Source organism: Grus americana, chromosome 6 (genome assembly GCF_028858705.1).
Source record: "Grus americana isolate bGruAme1 chromosome 6, bGruAme1.mat, whole genome shotgun sequence".
NCBI lineage: Eukaryota > Metazoa > Chordata > Aves > Gruiformes > Gruidae > Grus > Grus americana.
The window spans coordinates 14,189,756-14,212,039 of NC_072857.1; the positions used below are offsets into that span (position 1 = coordinate 14,189,756).

The following is a 22,284-nucleotide window of genomic DNA, read 5'->3' on the forward strand; positions in this document are numbered from 1 at the left end:
ATTTAACTCAAAAAACCTCTCTCCTTGGCACCAACTAATTAAAAAAAAAATAAATAAATCATCCTACTTAGTATTGACCTCTTTTTCCTGGAAGTGCTTTCCACATTACTTTTTTATTTCTTGTAACAGATCAGGGAGTGACCTAGACAAGAAGTTACATTCTTACACAGCAGGTGAACCAGGAACTTGCTGTAAATGACCTGCAGGTATGCGGAACAGCGCCGTTCCTGCGCCCAGATACTCTGCACTGATGCAGATAGAAAGAAGCAGATGCTTACATGTATAGACAGCAATAAAACTAGAGTGTAACATTTTTAGGATCGCAGCTGAGCTCTCAGACAAGGCTTTCTGCAATGACTAATACAACTACGGTCTAATGCAACAGTTCACCGTCTGCAGCCGCATTCAGTCCCGAAAGTAAGCAAATTTCTCCAGATGTTACACACTGAAAAAAAAAGAAAACAGAAAAAAAAAAAAGCACATCCAGTTTTCAATCTTTTTTATTTATTTAAACTGTACACAAATGTAAAATACTTCAACAGCAAATCTAAGTGAAAATTGTTTGGTTTAAATTATTATGGAACAGAACCTAAAAGGAACTTTATTAAATAAACATAAAAATTGGATTTAAAGGATGCACATATTGTAATGTATTCTACAATAGTAATTTTTTTTCACTCTATGTTCCATGTGCGTATGGTATAGAAAAGACACTGAATAGAACAAACAGAATCCATTTTGTACCCTGAAACAATTGGTAGGCCTCGTGAGGGATTGCTCAGTATGACTACATGATATATGATGGCTTTGCCATCTCATAAAAATTATAACTAATATGTTGGCCTCTTTGGTTCCAAAATTTATGTATAATACATTTAACTGTATTCATTTTTTGCTGCTATAAAAATAACATTTTTTTCAAATGGCAGTTTTTTGACTAATCATGCAACTAAATCAGTGCAAACATTAAAAGCAATCATTCGCTTTAAAAAAGAAGCAAAAGATTTAATTTCAAGTATAAAAAAATATAAAAAAGTCATATCATAAGTCCAGTTTTGTCTAGTATGGGTCAACACTTTAAATTGCATAGCTCATGCGGCACCTGTTTACCTAGATAGTGAGCAAAGATAAGTGCACTATCAAGTACCACTTTTCAAGGCATTGAAATTTGCAAGTGCTATTATACGTGCATTCAAGCAGTTTGCAAGTGCTATGCTGTATCATTATTTTCTGATCTTTATGGCCATCCTTGACACCTCCTGGTAAGGAAATTGAAAGCACTCTCCTCTCTCCTCCTTTCCAAGACTTGTTAAAAATGTTCCTCGCCTGTTATTAAACGTACTGCATTTTTCAGAACGTCTCCACTCTGTTACTGTCACTCCTCTTTAGGGTTCATTGGTTTAGCTGTGGTGGCGGTTGCTTGTTTGCTCGTCCCCCACATGACGTGTCCTCACCGAGTCCCCCGTTGAAGAACACAGATTGCAACTTTGACTTTTGTTCTCCAAACAGTGAGAGATGCCAACGATCAACACAGTCCAGATACGGTATCAGATCCCCTTTTCCAAGACACGGCGGGTATAGCCATCCACAGGTTGCCAGTGGGCAGTTAAAGCATCGGATCACGCCAGCCCAGCTTGTGACTTCGCAACGGTCAGATGTTAGAAATACAGCAGTTGCTTACGTGTCTGTCCCCTTTTCTCTCTCTGATGGTACCATGTGATTCCTTACTGGAAGTGCTGCAGGAAGATGCGGGTATCTGTGATGTTCACATTTAGATAAATTTAAATTAAGAGGAAGTGATCACCTCCCAAGGCAGGTGTTCTGCAGCTTCCCGTTAGACCTAAGAGGTGACTGTCGACTTTTTTTTTTCTTTTTCTGTTTTTTTTTTTTCTTAATTTTCTAAGTTTGGTCATTTCGACACCTGTGTGCAAGAATACGTCGTGTTCTCGCAGTCTGTGCTTTTGCCTGAGCAAAGGGAGCTCATTTCGGTGTGACTTCACCGGCAGGCGGGGAAACAGCTGCTCAGCCGTTCACTCGTACTGGCAGGCATTTAGGTCCGTCGTCACTGGTCACTGACTTTCTGTGCTCATGTCCCTTTTCCGAGCTGCCTCGTGTGTGTGTCTGTGTGTATGAGCGCGTGTTTGCGTGCGTGCCCACATTGAGTGTGTGTGTGTGTGTCTTTAAGATATTTCATAGCATTAACTTATAAGTGGTATAATATATAAGTGTCCAAGATCCACAAACTGCCACTGTCCTGACACCAAAGTGAAATGATTTTTTTCTTTTTTTTTTTTTTTCCAAACTTTTCCACAGTGACTTTCCAACACTGATGCCTGGATACACAGTGAAACTTCCTCCAACACCATCTCGTACGGGAATGTTTCTCTCTCTCTCTCGCCCTCTCTCTCTCTCTCTCTCCCCCCCAAAAAAACACACCTTAAATCAAGCACAACCACATTCTTCCACAATCATATTGGGAACATCCCTTTTCACAATGTTGTATTCATCATCAAAGTACAGCATTGACATTGTGCTAAGTTTGGTTGGAATGCAACAGGAGTTCACGGTGCCCGGGTTCAGCCCCCGCATTCGGTACTGATTCACGACGGCGGTGTGAAAGGAGGAAGCCGACCCCGGGACGCCGGCCAAGTAGGCCGGGCAGCTCCCTTCACAGTAATTCCCATAGTAACCTGATGGTGCTATGATCCAGTCATTCCACCCAATGAGTCTAAAGTCAATGTAAAACTGTTGCCTGCAACATAGATTGGTCCTGCCATCGCACTCCAGGCCTCTTTTCCGGATCCTGTGTTTGTTATCGGCGAGGCGGGCTTGCACCACTAAAAAAGGCCGGTGGGATTCCTCCCCGGGGTCCACATAAATTGGCAGCACTGAATACTCTTCACAGCCCTCACATTGAACATCCAAGTTCAGTCTCCTTTCTCCTCTCTCAAACAGAGCCTGGATCGCCTCTGTCATGGGAAAAGTGTGCCAACCACTTCTTTTGAGATCAACTTTCTTTTCAACCACATTCCACTTGTTGCTAGTGTCCGGGTCTTGGAAATAGACTTTGACTCTTACTTTTCGCCTGCTGCCTTTCTCTAAGACATATGGAAGCAGCTTCAAGTAAAGCCACAGGCTGGCTTGAACGACAAACAAGTTCTGGTTCCCTTCATTCGAGATGAAGAAATAGAGGCGGACTCTAGATGAGGCCAGATCGTCTGCAAGATAAGGAGAGATCAGCAAGATTAAGTCAAAAAGGAAACGTTAGCTCGTGTGCCATTCTGGATTCAGGGACAATGCTAGAGCACAGCGGATCGAGAGAGCGGCGACGGATGGGGCTGTGCTGGCCAGAAGGCAGGCACTGAAACAGATATCCCCAATTTGCAATCAAAATGCACTGAAAAGGGACTTCCCACAGCAACATTCATCATCGGGCCATAGTCGGATGTGTCAGATCCGCAGACACCAGTAAGAGCTCTCCAGAATATGGGGGTTTTCCAGCCAGCCAGCTATTAAAGACGCTACACAGCAGCACCTTGAAAAGACCGGCACTCGGACTCTGCTCTCCCGTCAGTTTAAGAACAGTTTTAACTTTCAGCTACCTGCCAATTCTCATGGGGAGAGCCCTTTCAGTAACCACTGAAACACCAATGCCAAACCAGGGATTTTGTTTCGATTTTCACATATTCTCGTCGCGGTTTGACAGAGAGGATTCATGAGATGGAGGGGAAAATATTTCAGTAATGTGCCTGCTTGCCCAACAGATCAAGCTAACCCCTGCTTACTCTGGTTGAATATCTGCTATTATTAATCATTTCAATCTCTGCCTTTTTCCCCCCGAAATGATAAACTCCCATACAAGGCGAGGCGATGAAGCGGTTGCTCTCGCTGTAACGCCATTTCTGGCTGTTCTGAATAAGCTTTTCAATAACACCAGAATTAAAGGAGCGAAATTGTCATGGAAAACCAAATGTCACCAAATGTCTGACATAACCCCTTATTTGTAAACAAAAGAGCCTGCTGCATGAAATGTTTCAGAAATACCAGTGGCCCTGCTGCAATTTTGTACTATAAGTCCTAACTAAATTTGGCATAGGTGATAAATGTGCAAGCTGGCCTTTACGGCGGAGACTGTAATTCTGGTCCTTGAATCAAAGCCTCCCAATCGCTATTTAAAATTATCGCTGGAAAGGCATTTTCTCATCTGCCCTTATCTGTTTTTCTTCATTCTGTACAGAGCCAAATGTAGATTTTTCTTCCTTTTCCTAAGTATCTTTATTATTTTTGTCAATCTCTCAATGGGATTTTTTGCGTAGTCAGTGTCTTCATTTGTTACCCTAGATTGCCTTTTAAATGTGCTTCCAGAGCCCATTCAGTACCTTGTAATATTTCAGAGACAAAAATTTTCACTGTGTTTGTCTACATTTTACATAAAGTCGATTTTGGAAGTGTTACAAAAGCCAGCTATTAATTGAATACCAAACGGAAGTACAAGCCCACCCCAGATCTCCCAACAACAGCCTATTAAAAAATAACAAACCCAAAAATGTACACTAAGAAAATCTTTCACGTGTTAGTAAATACACAACTTCTTTATAAACTGTGGTGACAGTGACAGAAAAAGAACAGCACGGTGTTGCTGCACCGATCCACATCACTTGTGTTGTGTGAGATTGTGTGCGCCCATAAATTTTGCATGTGAATGTAACAAGCATATGTATAATGCAACAGATCCCATAGATACTGTAAATGTATATGCTTTTGTAAGTGGGAGGGTAGATAAAGAAGATGAGTGGGCAGTATACAGGATAGAAAGAGATTTATTTTGTGGACAAATGATGCCACAGGAAGATAGAGAGAGAAAAAAAATGAACTAAGCGATAGAGCGATGAAGGAAAGGAGAGATGGGCAGATAGACAGGAGAGAGCTAATTTGCAGAGTGATGGTGTTATAGCCAGATGCGCAAAGTTCACAGGCACAGCAGTTGCCCGGATAAACTGCTGGAAAGCTACGCTGAAGGGATTCAGTTACACCTAACTGCAATGGCTGGACAGGACTGAGATGGCTGGTACCGTGGGGATGGATGGCACAGTTAGCAAACGGACCGATGGATAGAGAGCAGACAGACACACTTGGTAGGAGCCTGCACACAGTGGACAAACAGACAAGGCCAACACTACAAATGAAAGCTAAATAAACGGGAAACGAATGGAAAGGGAGGATGGGTGAATGCAAGCCTCAACAGACAGATGCATGCAGTGAACCAGATGAAAGTGCAGGGCAGACGGACGAGGCAAAGGATGCAAGAGATGGAGCGGGACAGGCGGAGGAGGGACAGTGGGACGCACAGGGACGGAGGCAAGCCACGGTGCAGCTGGAAGGACCGCCGGAGGGAAGCCGGGGGCACGGGGGCTGCAGAAGGATGGAGGGACACAGCGAGGGGAGTTGCAGGGCACAACGCGGGGAGAAGCCCGGGCTCAGGGACACACGCAGGGAGGACGGGAAGGAGCGGGCAGGGCCAGGGCGAGATGGTGCGGGGCAAGAGGGGAGAGCAGATGAGGCTGAGGGCATGCGGGTGAGCCCGGCAGCCAGGTGCCCGCTGCAGGCAGGAGGACAGGCAGGGCGCGCAGGGGGACAGGTAGCAAGGCCAGGCAAGGGTGGTCGGGGGAACTGCCAGGGGTCAGGCAGGGGGACAGAGAGGGTGGGCAGGAGGACTGGCAGGAGTCGAGCAGGGGGACTGACAGGGGGAGAGGCAGGACAGGCAGGGAGAGCGGCGGAGCAGGGGGCCGAGGCAGGCCGGGCAGGGGAAGCGGGCGGCGGGGGCGCGGGGCCAGGCGGCGCCCACCTGTCTCGGCGAAGCTGATGATCTCGGAGACGGGGTCGTGGGCCGGGGGCCCGGCGCTCGCCTGCCCGTCCAGGCTGGGGATCTCCACGCGGCCGTCCTCCCGCACCTTGCCGGCGTGCAGCTTGCGCAGCGCCGTGACCATGGCCGCCTTGGGCACGGCGTGCGTGATGTTGGGCCGGTCCCGCATCTGCAGCCGGCTCAGGATGTGCCTCTTCACCGCCTCCAGGAAATCCCCGTCCACCTTGCCCGGCTCCTCGGGCCGCCGGAAGCCGCAGGAGGTGCATGTGTCCTGCGGGGAGCCGCCGGCGGGGGCCGGCGGGGTCGGGGTGGCCGCGGCGCCCAGCAGGAGCAGCCCGCAGGCCAGCAGCGCGGCCAGCACCCCCCGGCGAGCCGCCCCGTCCATGGCGGAGGAGCGGGGGGCCGAGCTGGGGGCCGCCCCGAAGCGCCGCAGGGAGCCCGTCTGCAGGCAGCGCCGCTCCGTGCGCTCCGCGGCGCGGAGGGGGCGGTGGCAGCCAAGCTGGGGGGGCCGCAACCGCTCCGCGCAGGGGGGGAGCCGCGACGGAGGGAGGGGGCGCCCGGGGAAGCGGCGTGTGCCGCCGGGGAGGCGGAGGGGGGAGGCTGCACACGCAGGCACCGAGGACGAAGTTGGGGGGGGGGAGGTGGCGGGGGGGCAGCAGGCTTGGCGTGCACGGAAAGCCCGGCTCCACGGGGGAGGGGGACGGCAGCAGGTGAGGGGGTGGCTGCGGAGCCCGGGGAGGAGGGAGGGGGAGCGGGGAGCGAGCCGGAGGTGCGAGGGGAGCCGGGGAGCAGGGGAGAGGCGGCGCCGCGCTGCCCCGGTGCCCCGCGCCGCTTCAGAGGGGCATCCCCGGGCGCAGCCGCTCCTGGTCCATCGCTCGCTTCGGCAGGTCCGGGCGGGCCGCGGAGAGGAGCTCTTTAGTCCAGCGTCATTGAGGGGGGTCAGGGAGATAAACGAAGCAGATTTATATACAATCCAATTTATAGCCTGGAAGGAGGGGGGGTGGGGGGGGGAGAAATGCCACTTGTACCCCCCCGCCCACTCCGCCCCCGCTAGACAACAATCCACAGGCCGTGGGTGCAGGTCTCTCAGCAGGTCGGCTCCGCGCCGCTCGGTTGTCCCCGTTCAGCGCCCGCTGCTTCTCAACGTGCCATCAAAGTTGACCCGGAGCATAGCTGGGGAGGGGGCCGGGGGCGGCGGGGAGGGGGTACGCGGCTGGCAGCTCCACAGTTGCGAGTCTTCTTCCCCCCACCGCCCCGCTTATTATTAGCGAGATGCTTTTATTTTCAAAGCAGCGCGGAGGGTCCGGAGTCCGGCGAGGATGCTACGGCGGCGCCCGGCGCGGCCCCCCGCCGCGGGCAGCGGCACCGCACGCTGCGCGGCCGCGGAGCGAGGAATTGGCTCGATCCCGGCGATCCCAGGAGAAGCTGCACGGATCCACTCGGTCAGACCAGCTCTTCAGCTCGCTCCCTCGCTCGCTCTTTTTAAACAATATCTCCCTTGTTGATGGTTTGGGTTTTATTATTATTATTGTTATTATTAAGTGTGATTTTTGTTGTTGTTGCTGCTGCTGCTGCTGCTCCAGTTAATCTCTTTCCCTCTCCTCTCTCCGCGTCTTTTTGATCTTTCGCTCGCCTTGTGCTGGCTTGAACGATGTGTTTTGTTTTGTTTTGTTGGGTTTTTTTAACGCGTCTGATGTTCCCTCTCGGATCCGCAGTGGAAGGTCTCGGGGAAGCGGCTCGCTCCTCGCTTATCTTCCTCTGATCTCCTCCTGCTAATTTTCCCCCCCTGCAAAATCACGACATTGTGGCACTTTCTACTGAAACTTTTATACAGGAGTTAAAACCACGTGGGAACTCCAACCTATAACAGAGACGCCATGGGTTCCTCACTATTTAGGAGATTAAGTTAAGTCTTTTGCCCCCTGGGCTATTACAGTAACTTCCTGATGTGGAAATATTAACTATGCTGTTTCTTTAACTGCCCCCGTCCCCTCCCTCCCGGTTCCTGCAAACACACCCACCGCACACCGACCCACGTCCCCGTCCTGGGACGGACCGACGGACCCCGAGCGGCAGCAGCAGCCGCGGCCCCCGCCCCCCCCGGCCGGCAGATGGATGCCCCCCCCCGGTGTTCCTTGCCTTTTAAGCACTTGAAAGAAGAAGTCATTAGAAAGTTTACCGTCGGGTTGGCTTTGCGACGGGGCGGGTTTTTGTTTGTTTGAATGGGCCGGGTAATCGGGGCGGGTGCCGGGGATTGTGTGTGTTTTCCGTGGGGCAGGGGGGGACGCGGGCGCTGAGCCTGGCGGAGGCAGCGCAGGGGAGCTCGGGGCGGCGGCCGAGGGGAGCCAGGAGGGGAGATAACGGGAACGCCGCGCTCCCGTAGCCGCGGTGGGGAGCCGGCAGGAGTGCCGGCCCTGCCCGTGCCCTGGGAACGGGTTTCCCTCCGCGGGGCAGCCCCAGGCTTTGGGGGGCACTCAAGGCGAAGGAGGGGGGGCTGTGATCCCCCCCACAGGGGTCAGGAGAGGTTCCCACCCGGCTGCCCCCAACAGCTGAGTCCGGGGGGCGAGCGGCCAGGGAGGGGAGGAGAGCCCGCACCGGGGCGTGACAGCGAGCCGCGCTGCGCACCCCGCTCCGCGGCACGCCGCCCCACGCACCCCCCCCGACCCGCCGCGCGGGTGCACCCAGGGCCGGGCACCCGCGGTGGGGCGGCGGCAGCGGCGCGGCTCGGCTCACCTGCGCGGCCCCCCGGCCCCGTGCGAACGCCGTGCCCGGCAGCCGCGGCCGCTGCGCGCTGCCCCGCGGCCCTGCGCGCCGCCGCCGCGGGGAAGCCTGGGCAGAGGGCGCCCCCTCTGGGCCGCGCGGGGAAGCGGGCGGCGGGGGCGGGGGTCAGCGGGGAAGCGGGGCAGCGGCCGGGACAGACCGGCGGCGGGAGCCGCTGGAGCCCCGCGATGAGATAACGGGCGGGGGCCAGGCCGAAGCGCCGCGGCTCGGGCGTAGGGAGGAACCGGCGGTCGCAGGGGGTGGCGGAGCTTCCTGCCAGCCCGGTCAGAGAGTCTGGTCCTGCAGAGGCGGAGGGCTGGGGCTGGGAAATGGGAGATGCACGCTGAAGCCTGCGCTCTGAACTCGGCAAAGGAGCACCTGGGACTGAGCCTCCTGCAGCCCAGGAGCGGGCCCAGGCAACGGGGCTGCCTGCTGTTCTAATTACATCTTTTTTTTTTTTTTAAAAAAACAAAGAAAAACCTACCTTCAAGAATGAAATCTCTACCCCTTCATCTTTTTCATTGAGCCGAATGCTGGTTTTCAAGGGGCAGCAGAAGCAGGACACACAAATTTCAAGCATGACAGCCAAGAAGCCCCTTCAGTGCATTTCAGTTTTTAAAAGAAGAATAAAACTTCTCGTGCGTTCCTGTGAGCTCTATTATTTGTCACTAATACAAGCAACGCAAGAGCGTAAAGAGGGTCAACGGGAGGATCAGCTCGTTACTGTGATTTAAGAATGAAAGGGACAAATGCTATTCTCATCGTAGGTATTTTCTTTCTTGTTCTGTACTGCAAAAGGAAAGACAGTTAATGCTGTACTTCAGAATCACATTGCAGTCCCAATCTGATTGTTCCTGTTGGTTTTAATATAAACACAGTCTAATTGCTTATACAGCATTTTAAATCAAATCCTCAGTATCACTGGAGCTACCCTGATGGGAGATCAGAATTAGATACAGTATTTCCTCCCTGCCAGTAACAGGTTTTGAATGGAAAGCCTGGAATGTAAAAAAAGAAATAATGCTAAAAATCCAATCACTCTGACATCCTGTGAGCTAATAAGAGCACGTGAATGCAACAAGCTTAGTACTTCACAGTAATTAATTTGACAGCAAAGAGCTAACAAGAAAACAACAGGCAGAGCAGTGATGACTGGTTCATAGAGGTCACTGTCAAACAAGAAATAGGTGCAAACACAGTCCCTCTCCCTTTGAAAGCAACTATTTCATTGCCCCAGTGAGAATGAAATGCCAAAGAGGGAAAATATCTTCTCTTTGGTGGGGATGACAAATCTGGGAAGGTATTTCTAGTAGTAAAACAAGGTAGAGGGTTGGGGGTTTTTTTACATACAGTGCTTTTTAATCATCCCTGTTACTCACTGCAGTGGCATGTTTGGGCTTCCCCCCCCCCCTTTCGGTTAGCCAAAGCCATTTTGCATATTCAAATATTGGGAAGACTTATCTTTTCTAGCAATTACTAACTAATACACTAATAACCTCCATTGTTATTTAAAGTGTGTCCAACACAGCATTCTGGGGGCAGCTCTCACACAATGACTTTCTCTGGCTTCCTGCTAGAGAAGAACTTAACCAAACCTTAGATGCTTTCAGGCAGAAGATGCTACAGGGAAAGCAAACAGTGTTAACAGGAAGAAATGTGCCATTTGATTTCTAATCTTGCTCAGGGAGTGCGGCCTATTGATTGAGCCATAAAGCTCTGTTAATTTTAAGATCTCCTCAGCTTTCAGTTCTTTCCCTTGGGCATAAACTTGTTGCTTACGCATAGTGGCTGAACTCTCAGGGAAAGGGTAGCTTCACACTCCCCCCGCTCTGCTCTCCTCCCCTCCTCCCTCTATTCTATTTGTTCTGAGCTCATCTGTGTGAGGATACATTTTCACACACACCTTCTCAAACCGGCTGCTATTCATCTGATTCAGGGTCATGCTTTTCCATACATTAAATGCAGGGGAAAACTGGGAAGGAAATGGCTGGAATTTGTGCTTAATGGGCAAGAACACAGTTAGCCAGGGAGCCCCGCTGTGAGGAGGTACTGTATCGGAGGGTATTTTCTGTGGAAACATCAAATCTCATGACTGGAATCTGATGCTTATTAAAGCTACTTGTATAATGAAATCAGTATAAACTGAGATCCTCAGCCAGTGTAAATCAGCATGTTTCCAAGGCATTGAACCACTACAACTCTTCCTCTATAACCTAGATATTTGCTTATGCACATTTTTCTCAGGGGGCGTCAGATGCAGAAGTCGCTTTTGGAGAGGCCAGTCAGCGCAGCTCTGCACCTTCCTGAGGCGGTGGGAAGCTCTAGGAACTGAGCAGACAGCCATGGCTCAAGGCGGCTCTCTCACTACTCTGAGTTTCTATGATACCCTCAGCGGGATGACAACAATTTACACTAGCAAAGGATCTAGCCCCTCACGTATTGCTAAAGCACCTTTTATGCTCTTAAACCATTAATAATATCTATTAGGTAACCTTACTAATCCCTTTGAGGAAGGATTTTCTTTACTGTACTGATGGCTGAACTGAATAAAGCTTCATATGTAAGAGGCCTGGTTTGCACTAGAAATGCTTCTCCTTTGATAACCAGCAAATACAAGTTTTACTAGCACAAGCATCTTTTTCTGCAAGCATTTCCCAAATAAAATAGGCTATACTGGCAAAAGCACTTTTTTTTTTTGCTCATATAGCTGCATCTACATGGGGGCTTTTGCACGTATTGAAACACAATCTGTTTTAAATGGCACTTCAGAAGAGCATTGCTATCCCACAGAAGTTTCAAGGCTAGACCTTGAAGTATATACTTCTGCCCTGTATCTGAAAGAGCTTTTTACAAGGTGGCCATTGTCATCTTGCTGGAAATATAGAGAAACTGAGACGCACAGTTACAGGGGCAGGCTGGGAGCACTGTGCTCTATCTGGAATTCATGCCATTCTTTTGCCTCAGATGAAATTATGTATCTGTAATCAGACTGCTTCCTCACTACGCACAAAATCACTTTTATAACAACTGCAACAAAACCCGAGGATGCTTCAAAAGCACCGTAATTCTGTAGAAGGGAAAGTCCTATTGAAAATCAAGTGAGTAAATGCTGTTCTGAATGACCTGGACATTTTTTGAGCTGGCAAAGGTAGACCTAACTCATGAAATAAAACACTAAGAGGTTAATCTGGTTCCTTTGCTCCTGCCCATGCTTCTTTAACTGAAAGCTGTCTGTTAACAGAGATTTGCAGTCTCTAAAAAAAGGGTCCTACCCTGAACGCCACTTGTAAAAAGGGAGTATAGCAGGCAGAAACAAAGGACCTGACCAAACTGGGAACTCCTCATCTAAAGCAAGTACAATGAGAATCCAGAAGATGAGTCACGGAGAAATAAAATAGACCCCTCAACAGGTTTGGAAGAGCACCTATTGAATGCCAGCTCCTCGCAAATCTGTCGGGCAGGATGGGGACACAGGGGAGGCAGCAGCACAGAGTTGCAGGGGTATGTTCACAGCCTCAGCCTCCCATTCCCACTGCACCTGCTTTAACGCAGCTGTAGTCCCGCTCCCTCCAGCTCAGCTACCTGGTGGTGCCTCACAGGCAACATGTTGGCCGATTGGTCCTCTTCAACAACCCCTTCGCGCTCCGGGAAGGTTTACATCCAAGCTCCCAGGTTCGCTGTGGGGAACAAAGCGCAGGTGGATCTTGTACACTGTGAGCAATGCAGTCAGGTACCTCGCCCCAGGCAGGTCTTTCCACAGAGTGCCCTTTGGCAAAGGGACCAAGTTCATGGATCTGCTTCAATTTCCAAAGTAAAGGGACCAAACACCATCAGGTGGATACCCCGTGTGATATTCAAAAGCTATCCGCTGCTTGGTGATGGCCCAGAAGTGCTCTTGTTTTCCTTGCAGAGTCTGTTCTCTGCAGTCCAAAGCTGTAGCCTTATAGCCAGGCAGTGACTTCCTCTGAAGTTGCTTGTATTGACCTAAATAAGTTGGGGCGGGTGAGGACACACAGACAACATGAAAAAGCTGTGCTGGTTGCCCAACAAAGAAGTGTCTGCTTTGTGGTGAGTACTTTTAACATATAAGCACTTTTAACATACTGTTAGAGAACGTGATTTTCATGTTTGTTTAAGTTCACACCAAAAGCCTTGCAAAGTAGCGAAGTGAGTAAAAATAAAATCTGCATTTAAGTGGTAAACAAAATAGTTAAAACTTGACTTCTTGTAACGTGAACACTATTTACTGAGGCAATTCATTTAGAAGTCAACTGGTACCTTTCTTCTATACATCCAGCTGTGACTGATACATCTAATAGATCAGGAAAATGAACAGTAGGATGGAGCAATGTTAAAATCAGCTGTTCTGAGAAAATAATTGATTATCAGGGAGTGGTGACAAGATGGAGCGGTTTCCCTCCAATTTTAAATGGAGCTCAGAAGCAAAAAATGGCTGGTACCTTTGCACTACCATGGGAGAAAAGGGCTACAGAAGCTCAAGCCATCTCATGATGGACAATCAGTAGCACTTGACAAGTACCTGCACATAAGCTACCTTCTCTATTCTACAGCAAGCAGCACAATGTAGAGGAAGCATCTACACCTACTGCCTGTGGGACAGGCTTCAGCCAGAAGACCTGTGCTTAGGCCTGAATTTCTTCCTCTTTATCCCATTTGCACTAGCTGTAAGTTGAGGATGACAGCATTCAACCCTCTGTAAGTTGCTTTGAAATCAAGTGGAGGAAAGTAGCATACAGGAATTCATCCTCTTCATGGAGCTTGACACTAACAGCACGGCCTTAGTGCTGTATGTCAAAAGTAATTTTCAATCTGTCCATACTTAAATTGCCCAGTTTTGTTTCCATGAGTCTTTTGTTATATCAAAGTAAAACTGTTGCGCAGTTTGGCTGTTTGCACAAGAACATCTGAGTGGGTTTTTAAAGATGGTTGTGACACAGTTGAGTGATGCACTTGCTGCTGGGGCCAGGAGCTAGCAGCTCCTGTAACAGCACCAAAGTCCCCCAGTTCAAGCAAGGAAGATCTTCCACTGGGGCAGGGCAGTAGCACTGTCACAGTTAGTGGACCTCTAGCAATTTCTCCCAGCTGAGAGCTGCTCCACGTGATTTACAGTTGTTTGCCCAGTGCTATTTAGCCATTGCAGGCTTCCAGCAGGTATGTTCAGGCTGTCTCAGCCTCCACGTTTGCTACGTTGACATAAGCTACAAGCCAGGTCCTCTGCTACCACTCATCGCTGGTGTTCCAGTACTATAGATCATGTGAGAGGATTATTAATAAAAAATTCTGAATCACCTGCTGCCCTGCTCAGTACTTATCATTTATAAGTCAGCACTGCCTGCCCCCTCACAAGGAAATATCTTGAATATACCATGGGATTAAAACAAAATGGATTGCAAACTCTATACAACTTAGGTGCTAACATCTGCCATTTCTTCTAAAACACCAGAAAAAGCACGTACTCTGTGACAGCTCAGGCTGTCCCCTTGACTGAGATGTCCCCTCAAAGGAGCTTTAAGATTGTGGGAGTTTTTCCCTCCCCAGGTTACAAGCAAATCTTGTTCTGTTATTTCCCTGCCACGATCTCCTCAGAATTGGAGCAGCTTATTAACAAAGAATAACCCTAAAAATTCTCCACAGCCCTTTGCCATTTCTGAGTAATAGTCTCACCCCCCCAACATTTATTGCTGTGGTTTAGATCCTTACCAAGAGCATTATTAAGAATCATAGTATGTGGAAATACTACTGTGAAATACACTGGTACTATTATACAAGGATAAGAAAATAAACCATTGCTTCAGAGACAGCAAGAAGAGGAGCACACAGATCATATTAAGCAGACATTGGGTCTACCAAACCTACACAGGTACTGAAGCGTTAGGACAGTGCAGAGCTACAATAGGAAAGTGGGTTGTTCAATTATTTTTTTTGCTTAAAAGATGACAGAGAGAGCCTAGGGGAAGGGAACGCATGAAAAAGAAAAGGATGAACCTTTTTTTGTTTGTTTTTTTGGCTACTCCAAATGGGGTTTTCCTCTGTTTAAATGCTGAAGGACAGAAAGATTTTAAATTAAAATCTTAATAAATATAGCCCTGAGGCTAGCAACATTATTACATCCAAGATGATTACAGCAACCAAGCCACAAAAGAAATATATATATATATTTGAAGCATAATAAACCTCAGTATTTAGTTAGAAGAAGGCTAGGCAGCTAACTGACTTCCAAACTAGTGAATTTTCCATTCCGCTCTGCCGAAAGGCTAAACCAACATGGCACGTAGTTTGCAAGGCTGGGTTTTATTTCTGTACAAGATGGCATTATTACTGCTTGTACTTTATATATATATATAAAAAAACTAAAATAACAATTGCTCAGATCACATGAGGGTTAGCAGGAAAGAACCCTAAGTTTGCAATAGGAGATATGGATAATTAGCAAGCTTTATTGTGAAACAGCACTCTGGGTCCCGCAACTTGCTTGAGTGAGGTGTGTTCTCCTTGAGCCATTTGCCTTTTTCAGTTGATCCTGGTCTCAAGACAAGGTACTTGCACTTTACTTGTTTGTGTAGAGGGTGGTTGGTTGTTTTTTTTTTTTAATTATGGGAATATTGTAATAAAGGATACAGGGAAAATACAGGGATACAAAGAAAAGGATACAAGCTGATAAAGATGATTAAATCATAGAGCGACTGCAGAGTGGGTCATGAAGTGTTATAATCCCCAACTCCCCTCTGCTTTCTGCTTCAATGTGTTAATGCATCACACTTTAGTACAGTGACACTTTCAGCCCTAGGTGGAAATTCACACATGATGAAGAGGTGGAGGAGGATTTCCAGATGGTCAGACCTCAGGGAGTGCGAAAAGGTGGGGGGAGGAAGGGAGAAACTGCTGAAGGGAATCGGACTTTGGTCACATCAGTAATTTCCAGCTGAAAATGGAATATTAAAAAAACCCAAACAAAACAAAGAAACAATCACCAACAATCCCATACTGGAGCCAGGTGCATTCAGGTTTGGATGTTATTCGTGATAAATCCTCACCAATGTTGGTTGTGAAAGATCCCTTGGAAATACTGGTTTATATGTGTGCAACAGTGAAAAGGTGTGAGCTTCATTTCCTTGGCCAAATTTTGGTGTGGGTACTAAAGCATCCCGATGCAGACCCAATTAGCTGTTTTATTCTCCACAGCTCCTCTTTGCAATAACCTCTAGTAAACTGGTACCTGCTCTGAATCATGCACAAATTTTCCCTCCAGCAGAGGCTGTATTTGGCTGCTGCACGTCCTTTGGGAACCTCTTCCACAGGGCCACCTCTCCAAGAGCAGTGAAGGGCACTGAGACAGAGAAAACACAAAGCTTGTGGCCAGTTGGTACTATCACACCCCAAAACAGGCCCCACTTTCCCTTTAGGGGAGCATAAGGCAGCAGCTGCTATCATGCAGCTGGACTTCTCCAAGACGACCTCATTTACTCTGGCCTTTGGGGGAGAAAGGGAAGGTAGTCGTGGTCCAGAGTTCAAGGGGTCTGGTCCTTCTGGGTGAGAGGTGCTAGGGCTGTATAAAGAATTAGCAATAGATGGTATTTTGTACAGCCACAGCCCCTTCCAGATGTCAGGGTTAGGGGAAATTTAAGATAATCAATTATTAAGGCATTACAGTACCCCTATATTACAGGCAGGGGAAAAGATAGTCTCACCATGACATAAAAAGCAAGCATTAAGCATGATGGCTCATACTGCATTTCTAAGGACTCTTGCTTCATTTTCTTAGGTGTTCCTTGGGTCAGAGCATTTCTTCTACCACAAAATGGACACAAGAGATGCCAATGGTGTGCAGTCACAATGGAAAGGAATATTTTGTTTAATGTCACCAGTATGATTAAATGCTATTTACCTGTATTTCCTGGATGGCCACAAAGTAAATTGACCACAGCATGATGAACTACTTGGACAAATCTCCTGAGAAAGGAGGCTGTCGCACACAGTTTCCACTTTGGGGAAATGTTTGTTGTATGTCCACTCCCTGTCACTCCCAGTACAAACCACATTGTGCTCACAAGTCAGGAAAAAGCTCAAGGAGACAGAAGATGCTGCTTTGCTTATTCAACTTCTGCTAGTGCAACTTCAAATCTGTGAAATCTGTGGTTTTAACTGATGCTGAATTCCTCCTCCTGTTAATTGACTTTATAGGTTTTAAATCACTTATAACAAAATGCGAAGAAACCTCGGGCATCTGATGTGGTCGTGACTTCCACAATGATAGATTCAAGATGCCCAGGTGCCTGTCACTGGCTTTAGTGGCAAACCAAAAGCCTCTGAGCCTTGTAAAGCCTGCAGCATCCATCTCAGACTTCAGTCCCTCACAATGACTAGATGAACTTCTCTGACTTTCTTCCCTAAGGACTCAGTGCAGCAGGTGTTTTAGTCTGCCCACCTTCCAGATCAGGTGTCCAAAAATGCAGCAATAAATATAATTTTTCTTCCCTTTTTCTAAAAGAGCTCAAGGTGGGTGGAGGGGATGGGCGTAGGCTATTTTTATTCATACCTTAATTTAGTCAGTAGTCCAACGGTTCATGAGAGAAGAGCTGGGCTCAGTCCGCTTCCCTGCCTGACAGAAGTCCTGGGGAACATGAGACACAGGTCAGGTCTTCTCAGAAGGAGTAGGTTATGGGGCAATGCTGGGACAGGAGCACTCTCCAAGTCTCCAGTCTAGTCAGCGAGTAACCAAAAGGAACACGATCCCGCAGCTCTCCAGGTAGACAGTCCAGAGGGGCACAAGGTCAGGCGTCCCCGCTTCCCACCCTGCTAGCCAAAACATCTGGAACTACCCCATTCACATGAGACAGAGGCAGTCCCCTCCCCTGGCACGGAGCATCCCCTGGTGAGTGCACTCTGCTGGGAGAGGAGACAGACTCACTCCCTGGGGCAGAAGGGAATTGAGCCATGTGAAATTCCCTGTGTTCAGCACTAGCCTTTTGAGCGCCAAGCCTAGTGTATACAAAACACCGCCGTGCTGCCAACCACCCTGCCCTTCCCTTGCAAGAATGGACCCACGTTCTGTTCCTGGAAGAAAGCCAAGAGAGCCTAAATTGGGAAGGCCAAGGGATCCTCAGCCCCCAGGCAAGGTAGATTTTTAGAGGCTGTGTTCCCCATTGCTTGCTCCAGCAGCAAAGCAGCCTCTAGGTTCTGTCGGTGCCATTTGGGGTGGTGCACAGCGCAGGAAGCTTCACTATGAAAGGCAAAGATCTGGAGTTTGTGGTGGCTGCTGAGAACAGGCATTGCAACACTCCATGGTGATGCCCAAGACATTTTGTAAGTCAGCTTCCCCCAAACCGAAACATCACTGCCATTGCCATGCTAGCAGTCCACAAAGCAATAGCAGATGGAGCTCCTCCAGAGTCCAAACCACTGTGCAATAAGTGCTGTACAGATCCAGGTCTGCCCAAAGAGTGGGCATTACGGGAAAGCAGAGAGATCATGAGTTAAGTTTGCCAAATTACTCGTCCCCCTCTCTAAGTGTCAAGGCACAAAAACTTGCAGGATTGAGCCTGTAGCAAAATTGGTCTTGCTGTAACTTACCTTTGTCTAGGTAACAGGGTTGAATTTAACAGTAGCTGTTAAAGAACAATAAAAGAATACAGGTGTAAGTAAAGGTGGATTTAGACAATGCAAACACCTAACTGTATGTATTAACACTTGAAAGTAAACAAGTGATTGATAGCAATCAATGGACACTCTTCTTAGAGCAGAAGTGGAAAAGCTGAATGAAAAGTAAATGGATAGAAGCAGAGTATTTGCCTGTAACATGACTGCTGCTGTGAACTATTACAGGCATGCAACAAGGAAGGAGTAAACAGGTCCCCATCCTCATGGTTGGGATGTTTTGCTGTTTAGCAGAGACCACCCAGTACACAGCAGAAAAGACTTCATCTTCTCACTATGGATTTCCAGGCTTCAGAGGTTATATTCTGGTTTTGCGCTTCTCACACAAAAATACCTGCAAAAGGTCTTCCTAGCAGGAAATGCCTAGCACCTTTAACCTTAACCAAAATTAACAATCTTGCTAAGATGTCTTTCCTTCCCTCTTCCCTTGGGTTAGCTCTCAAAACAAGAGGAACCGCAAAAGAGCCCGTGACGACTCAAAGGGAGAATCTGCCAGCAGCAGAGGGAAGCAGGGATTGCTCTGTGCATGCGTCACTTGCTGCAGCCTGTCTGGGGTGACGGCATTGTCAGCAGGAAAGGGTTACCAGGAGAGGTGGAGCTGCTTGGAAATGGGCCTGGATGCTGCAGAGCTTTTCACCTTTTGCTTCCTTAGCTTTTCCACCGCTAGGAACAGGCTGCGAGCCCATTCCAATTTCTATGTTCAGGATAGGTCTTCATCAACTTGTTTAACTCAAATTCCTGGGTTTTGGTTGGTTGTTTTTTTAGGAAGAAAGAGAAAGTAAAGCATGCATCCCTTTGTCATAGACTCACATTTCAAATGTTCCAAACTTATTTAATACCTTGGACTTTACTTGATTTTTGTCTCATGGGGAAGACTGTTCCCCTGGAACCTATATCCCCATTTCTTTCCAAAAAAAGAAGAACAAAAGATAAGTTTTAACTTGGTGTTGATGCAATATTCACCCCACCCAGAACACTGTAACCAAGTTTGAAAGCTCATGTAAAAAACATGAAGAGTAATTTTTACCTAGGTCTTGTTATGAACAATTCAGAGATAAGAAACAAGGCAAGACACGTCTCAGCTGCAAGTGTGAACATGATCTCAACACTGCAACATTTTCCTTGCCTGGCTAGAGAATGGGTTGGCAGCATGAGGTATATGAAGGTAGGTTACAGGTGACAAGAATGTAAAAAGCCCATTATTAAACTAGGTGTAAGCAATCTTGAAACTTCATTAGGGCCAGGGAATTCAGCCCTGGACATTGCACCTGCTTGATTATTCACTAAAAATTAACATTAAACAAGTGCTGTAAACTTGAAGCTAAGTTGGAGAGGATTCAGATGCAGCTTTTCCTGCCCTCTGACTGGGCAGCAGATGGAAAGCAGTCTGTATCATGGACCAATTCCCCATACTTTTCTCTTTCAGGAGAGAAATGAAGTCTTCTTCATCACAAGTTTTCACCAGATGCAGAGGACAGGTCATTTGCTGTCCTCCAGCTGCAACTAGAAGAGGAGCAAACTGCAGAAGTGCAGTGTGTTAAAGGTACATTTGAGCACTGACCTATTTTTGTTCATCTGCCATGGGAGAGACATGTGGAAACATTGTGGTTTGATGGGTTTGATTAAAAATATGCTAATGAATAAAGAAAATTAAGTGCATCCCTTGGGCTCCTGGCAAGCTGCCAAGGCAGACACTGGGACCACCAACAGGGGGTCCTTATGCTTCAGCTTTTGCAATCCTTCAGATTCCTACCACAGAGGACGGTGATCCAGTGGAAACGGGGCTTGAAGTTGAGTGTTTTGTGTGTCCTGCCTCTGCTCCTCTCCAAATGCCACAATATTTGAAAATTTATGCCCCAGGTGCTGGAATCAGCAAGCATAAGAACATCTTTGTTTTCATTAAAAAATACTTCTGCCATCATTGTTGAAGAAAGCTTGCACACATGAAGCAAGTGCACTCAAAAGGCTTGGAAACAAAAATACTGTGAAAGAGAACTCCAAGTTCATTTTCTAAAGCATCTCATTATTTCTAAACCAAATGTAGTTTTGGAGGCCTGACTTATGGTTTTCAAGCTCCTGAGGCGAAGCTGCCAATGTGGCCTTTATTCCCACGCAGGAGAAGCTCTGCCTGCCCTCCTCCCTCCATACTGTTCAGGGAGGGGAGGTGGGGAAAAGGCAAATCAAAACAACTCAAAACAGGTACACAGTGTTACCCTCTGCTCCACAACTGTTTGCTACACTACCATCATCACTCAAATGGATTTACTCAAGGTACCACATAAGAAAGCTCTAACCTGTCTGCAGGAATAGGTGAATCACTAGCTCTGCTGCTGTTCTTCAGGTAGGAAGCAGCTCTCATTACCAAAGTCAAGGTGTCCAGCTCTCCTAGTGCTCATAATCCTTCTGTGGGTAGTTGTTCTTCCCCATAGTCTGATTCACTCTCCATTGTCCTGCAGGCTTCAGAGCTGGAACCATAGTTGGGGATGCAAGTGCCTGTCATGTGGTGGCACTGCTCAGCACCTAACTGGAGTACAGTCACCAGGAACAAAAGGAAAGAAGGGCTCATGTTTAGTTAAGCTGCCTGAACCGGAGTAGAACTGGGAAGATTTGAAACCCTAGGGGTAAAGATGAACATCTAAGGACAGAGAACCAAGCAGGCCTATAAAGAAATTAAAACAGAGACCCCAGAGTGGAAGAGGTTCTTCCACAGCCAGGACTAGGGTACTAACTGGAAGAATAGCCATATCTGAAACCAAACACCTAATCCACCCCGCAGACATTTGTTCAGCAACCTAGTAGGTTTGGGTTTTCATAGCTCCACCTCCCAAGCAGGAAACAAAAGTTTTAACTTCCGATTTCTGAATCCTGTCACTCTGGGCAAGGATCCCTCTGTCAGGAGGTCTGTGTCTGACCAGGATCATCTCTCAGGTTCTCATCAGCTCCTCTAAAATTGAAGAGCCAGACAAATTTTAAGGAGTGAAACTGAAGGCTATCTTGGGCAATGTTGCCATGATGGTTTTCATTTAGAAGCAAGAAAGAACTTGGCTATTTTTTTAGATAATTACTCCTTCCCCCAGTCCACAGTTGTTTTCCTTGTTTACACCTATAGAAGTATAACGCCATCGTTTTGTGGGGAGGGTAATCATGTTACAGAGCACTCTTACAGACCACAGGTTGAGAAACATTCATCCCAACAGCAAGTTCAGTTTGTTGTGTTTTCCTTTTAAAACCAAAACAGAGCACTATTAAACAGTCAGGGAGTAGCTTTCCTTGTCTCTCAATGCTACATGTATGCACAAGTTTGTCCTTGAATTCTGGTATTTGGCCTATGATGCCAACATGTATAAAGCCTCCAATACCCTGAAAACTAGACTTTAAAAACAAACTCTATAAACTCTGATTATATCAAAAACATGATTCTGCCTCAAAGCCAAGTAACAAAGCCCATTGAAGGGAACTTACTGTAAACTCTGGAGATTAATCAACTTTATCAGGAAGGCAACAGCAGAGCATATGGTTCCAGTCTCATCTCAGCATTTTACCTCCAACTCCTTTGGAGTTACAAGGCTTAAGGGGCCATTTGTTGGTATTTCCCTCCTATTCACACAATAGACACTAAGTAGTTTGTAGTTTGGAGGGAGGAAAGACTGAGGGGCAAGGAAAAAACAAAAGATTTTTAAATAGGATATTCTCCCCCCTCCCCCCCTTAATTAAAGCTTTATATTGCAAAGAAAAACCAGGATCTTTAGTCACCCTTAGAAACAAAATGTTTTGTGAAGTACTGCACAGTCCCATGGAACAATAAGTATTCTTTCCGGCATGCAAATCAGTGCTCAGTGAGCAGAACAAACTTACACTTGCAATGCAAACTGCTTTAATGCCATAGAAATCGTAAAGCCACCATTCTCATGAGAAATTCTGCTGTGTTCTACTGCACACTAGAATGTTTAAGAATTAACACTAGCATTTGCATGCAAACGGAAAAT

General features: G+C 47.5%; 2 protein-coding genes across 7 annotated transcripts; one reads left to right on the plus strand and one right to left on the minus strand.

Annotated features, from left to right (window-relative positions):
- Positions 1-635: 635 nt before the first annotated feature.
- Positions 636-6,248, minus strand: INHBB (inhibin subunit beta B). Its single transcript, XM_054830882.1, has 2 exons — positions 5,846-6,248; positions 636-3,218 (listed from the first exon to the last, which is right to left on the minus strand). Exons 1-2 carry the CDS (start codon positions 6,246-6,248, stop codon positions 2,443-2,445), a joined length of 1,179 nt encoding a protein of 392 aa, XP_054686857.1. The 3' UTR covers positions 636-2,442.
- On the plus strand, positions 6,246-11,187 carry LOC129208334 (uncharacterized). Of its 6 annotated transcripts, none has more exons than XM_054830884.1 (3): positions 6,246-6,573; positions 7,157-7,305; positions 10,868-11,187. In XM_054830884.1, exons 1-3 carry the CDS (start codon positions 6,247-6,249, stop codon positions 10,953-10,955), a joined length of 564 nt encoding a protein of 187 aa, XP_054686859.1. In that variant the 5' UTR covers position 6,246; the 3' UTR covers positions 10,956-11,187. The 6 variants fall into 6 exon arrangements, 4 of the variants coding, with proteins under 4 accessions (XP_054686859.1, XP_054686860.1, XP_054686858.1 ...); XM_054830885.1 differs by lacking the exon at positions 10,868-11,187 and adding an exon at positions 9,098-9,408; XM_054830886.1 differs by lacking the exon at positions 10,868-11,187 and adding an exon at positions 7,698-7,804 and having other exon boundaries at positions 6,247-6,573.
- Positions 11,188-22,284: the final 11,097 nt, after the last annotated feature.

What these genes read in the sequence shown, in the direction of transcription:
- LOC129208334 (XM_054830883.1), top strand. Translation starts at nt 6,247, where the DNA reads ATGGCGGAGGAGCGGGGGGCCGAGCTGGGGGCCGCCCCGAAGCGCCGC. An exon ending in GGGGAGGGGGACGGCAGCAG is followed by an intron (nt 6,574 to 7,156) that starts GTGAGGGGGTGG and finishes TTTTCAAAGCAG; the next exon opens with CGCGGAGGGTCCGGAGTCCG.
- INHBB (XM_054830882.1), bottom strand. Translation starts at nt 6,248, where the DNA reads ATGGACGGGGCGGCTCGCCGGGGGGTGCTGGCCGCGCTGCTGGCCTGC. An exon ending in CATCAGCTTCGCCGAGACAG is followed by an intron (nt 3,219 to 5,845) that starts GTGGGCGCCGCC and finishes CTTATCTTGCAG; the next exon opens with ACGATCTGGCCTCATCTAGA.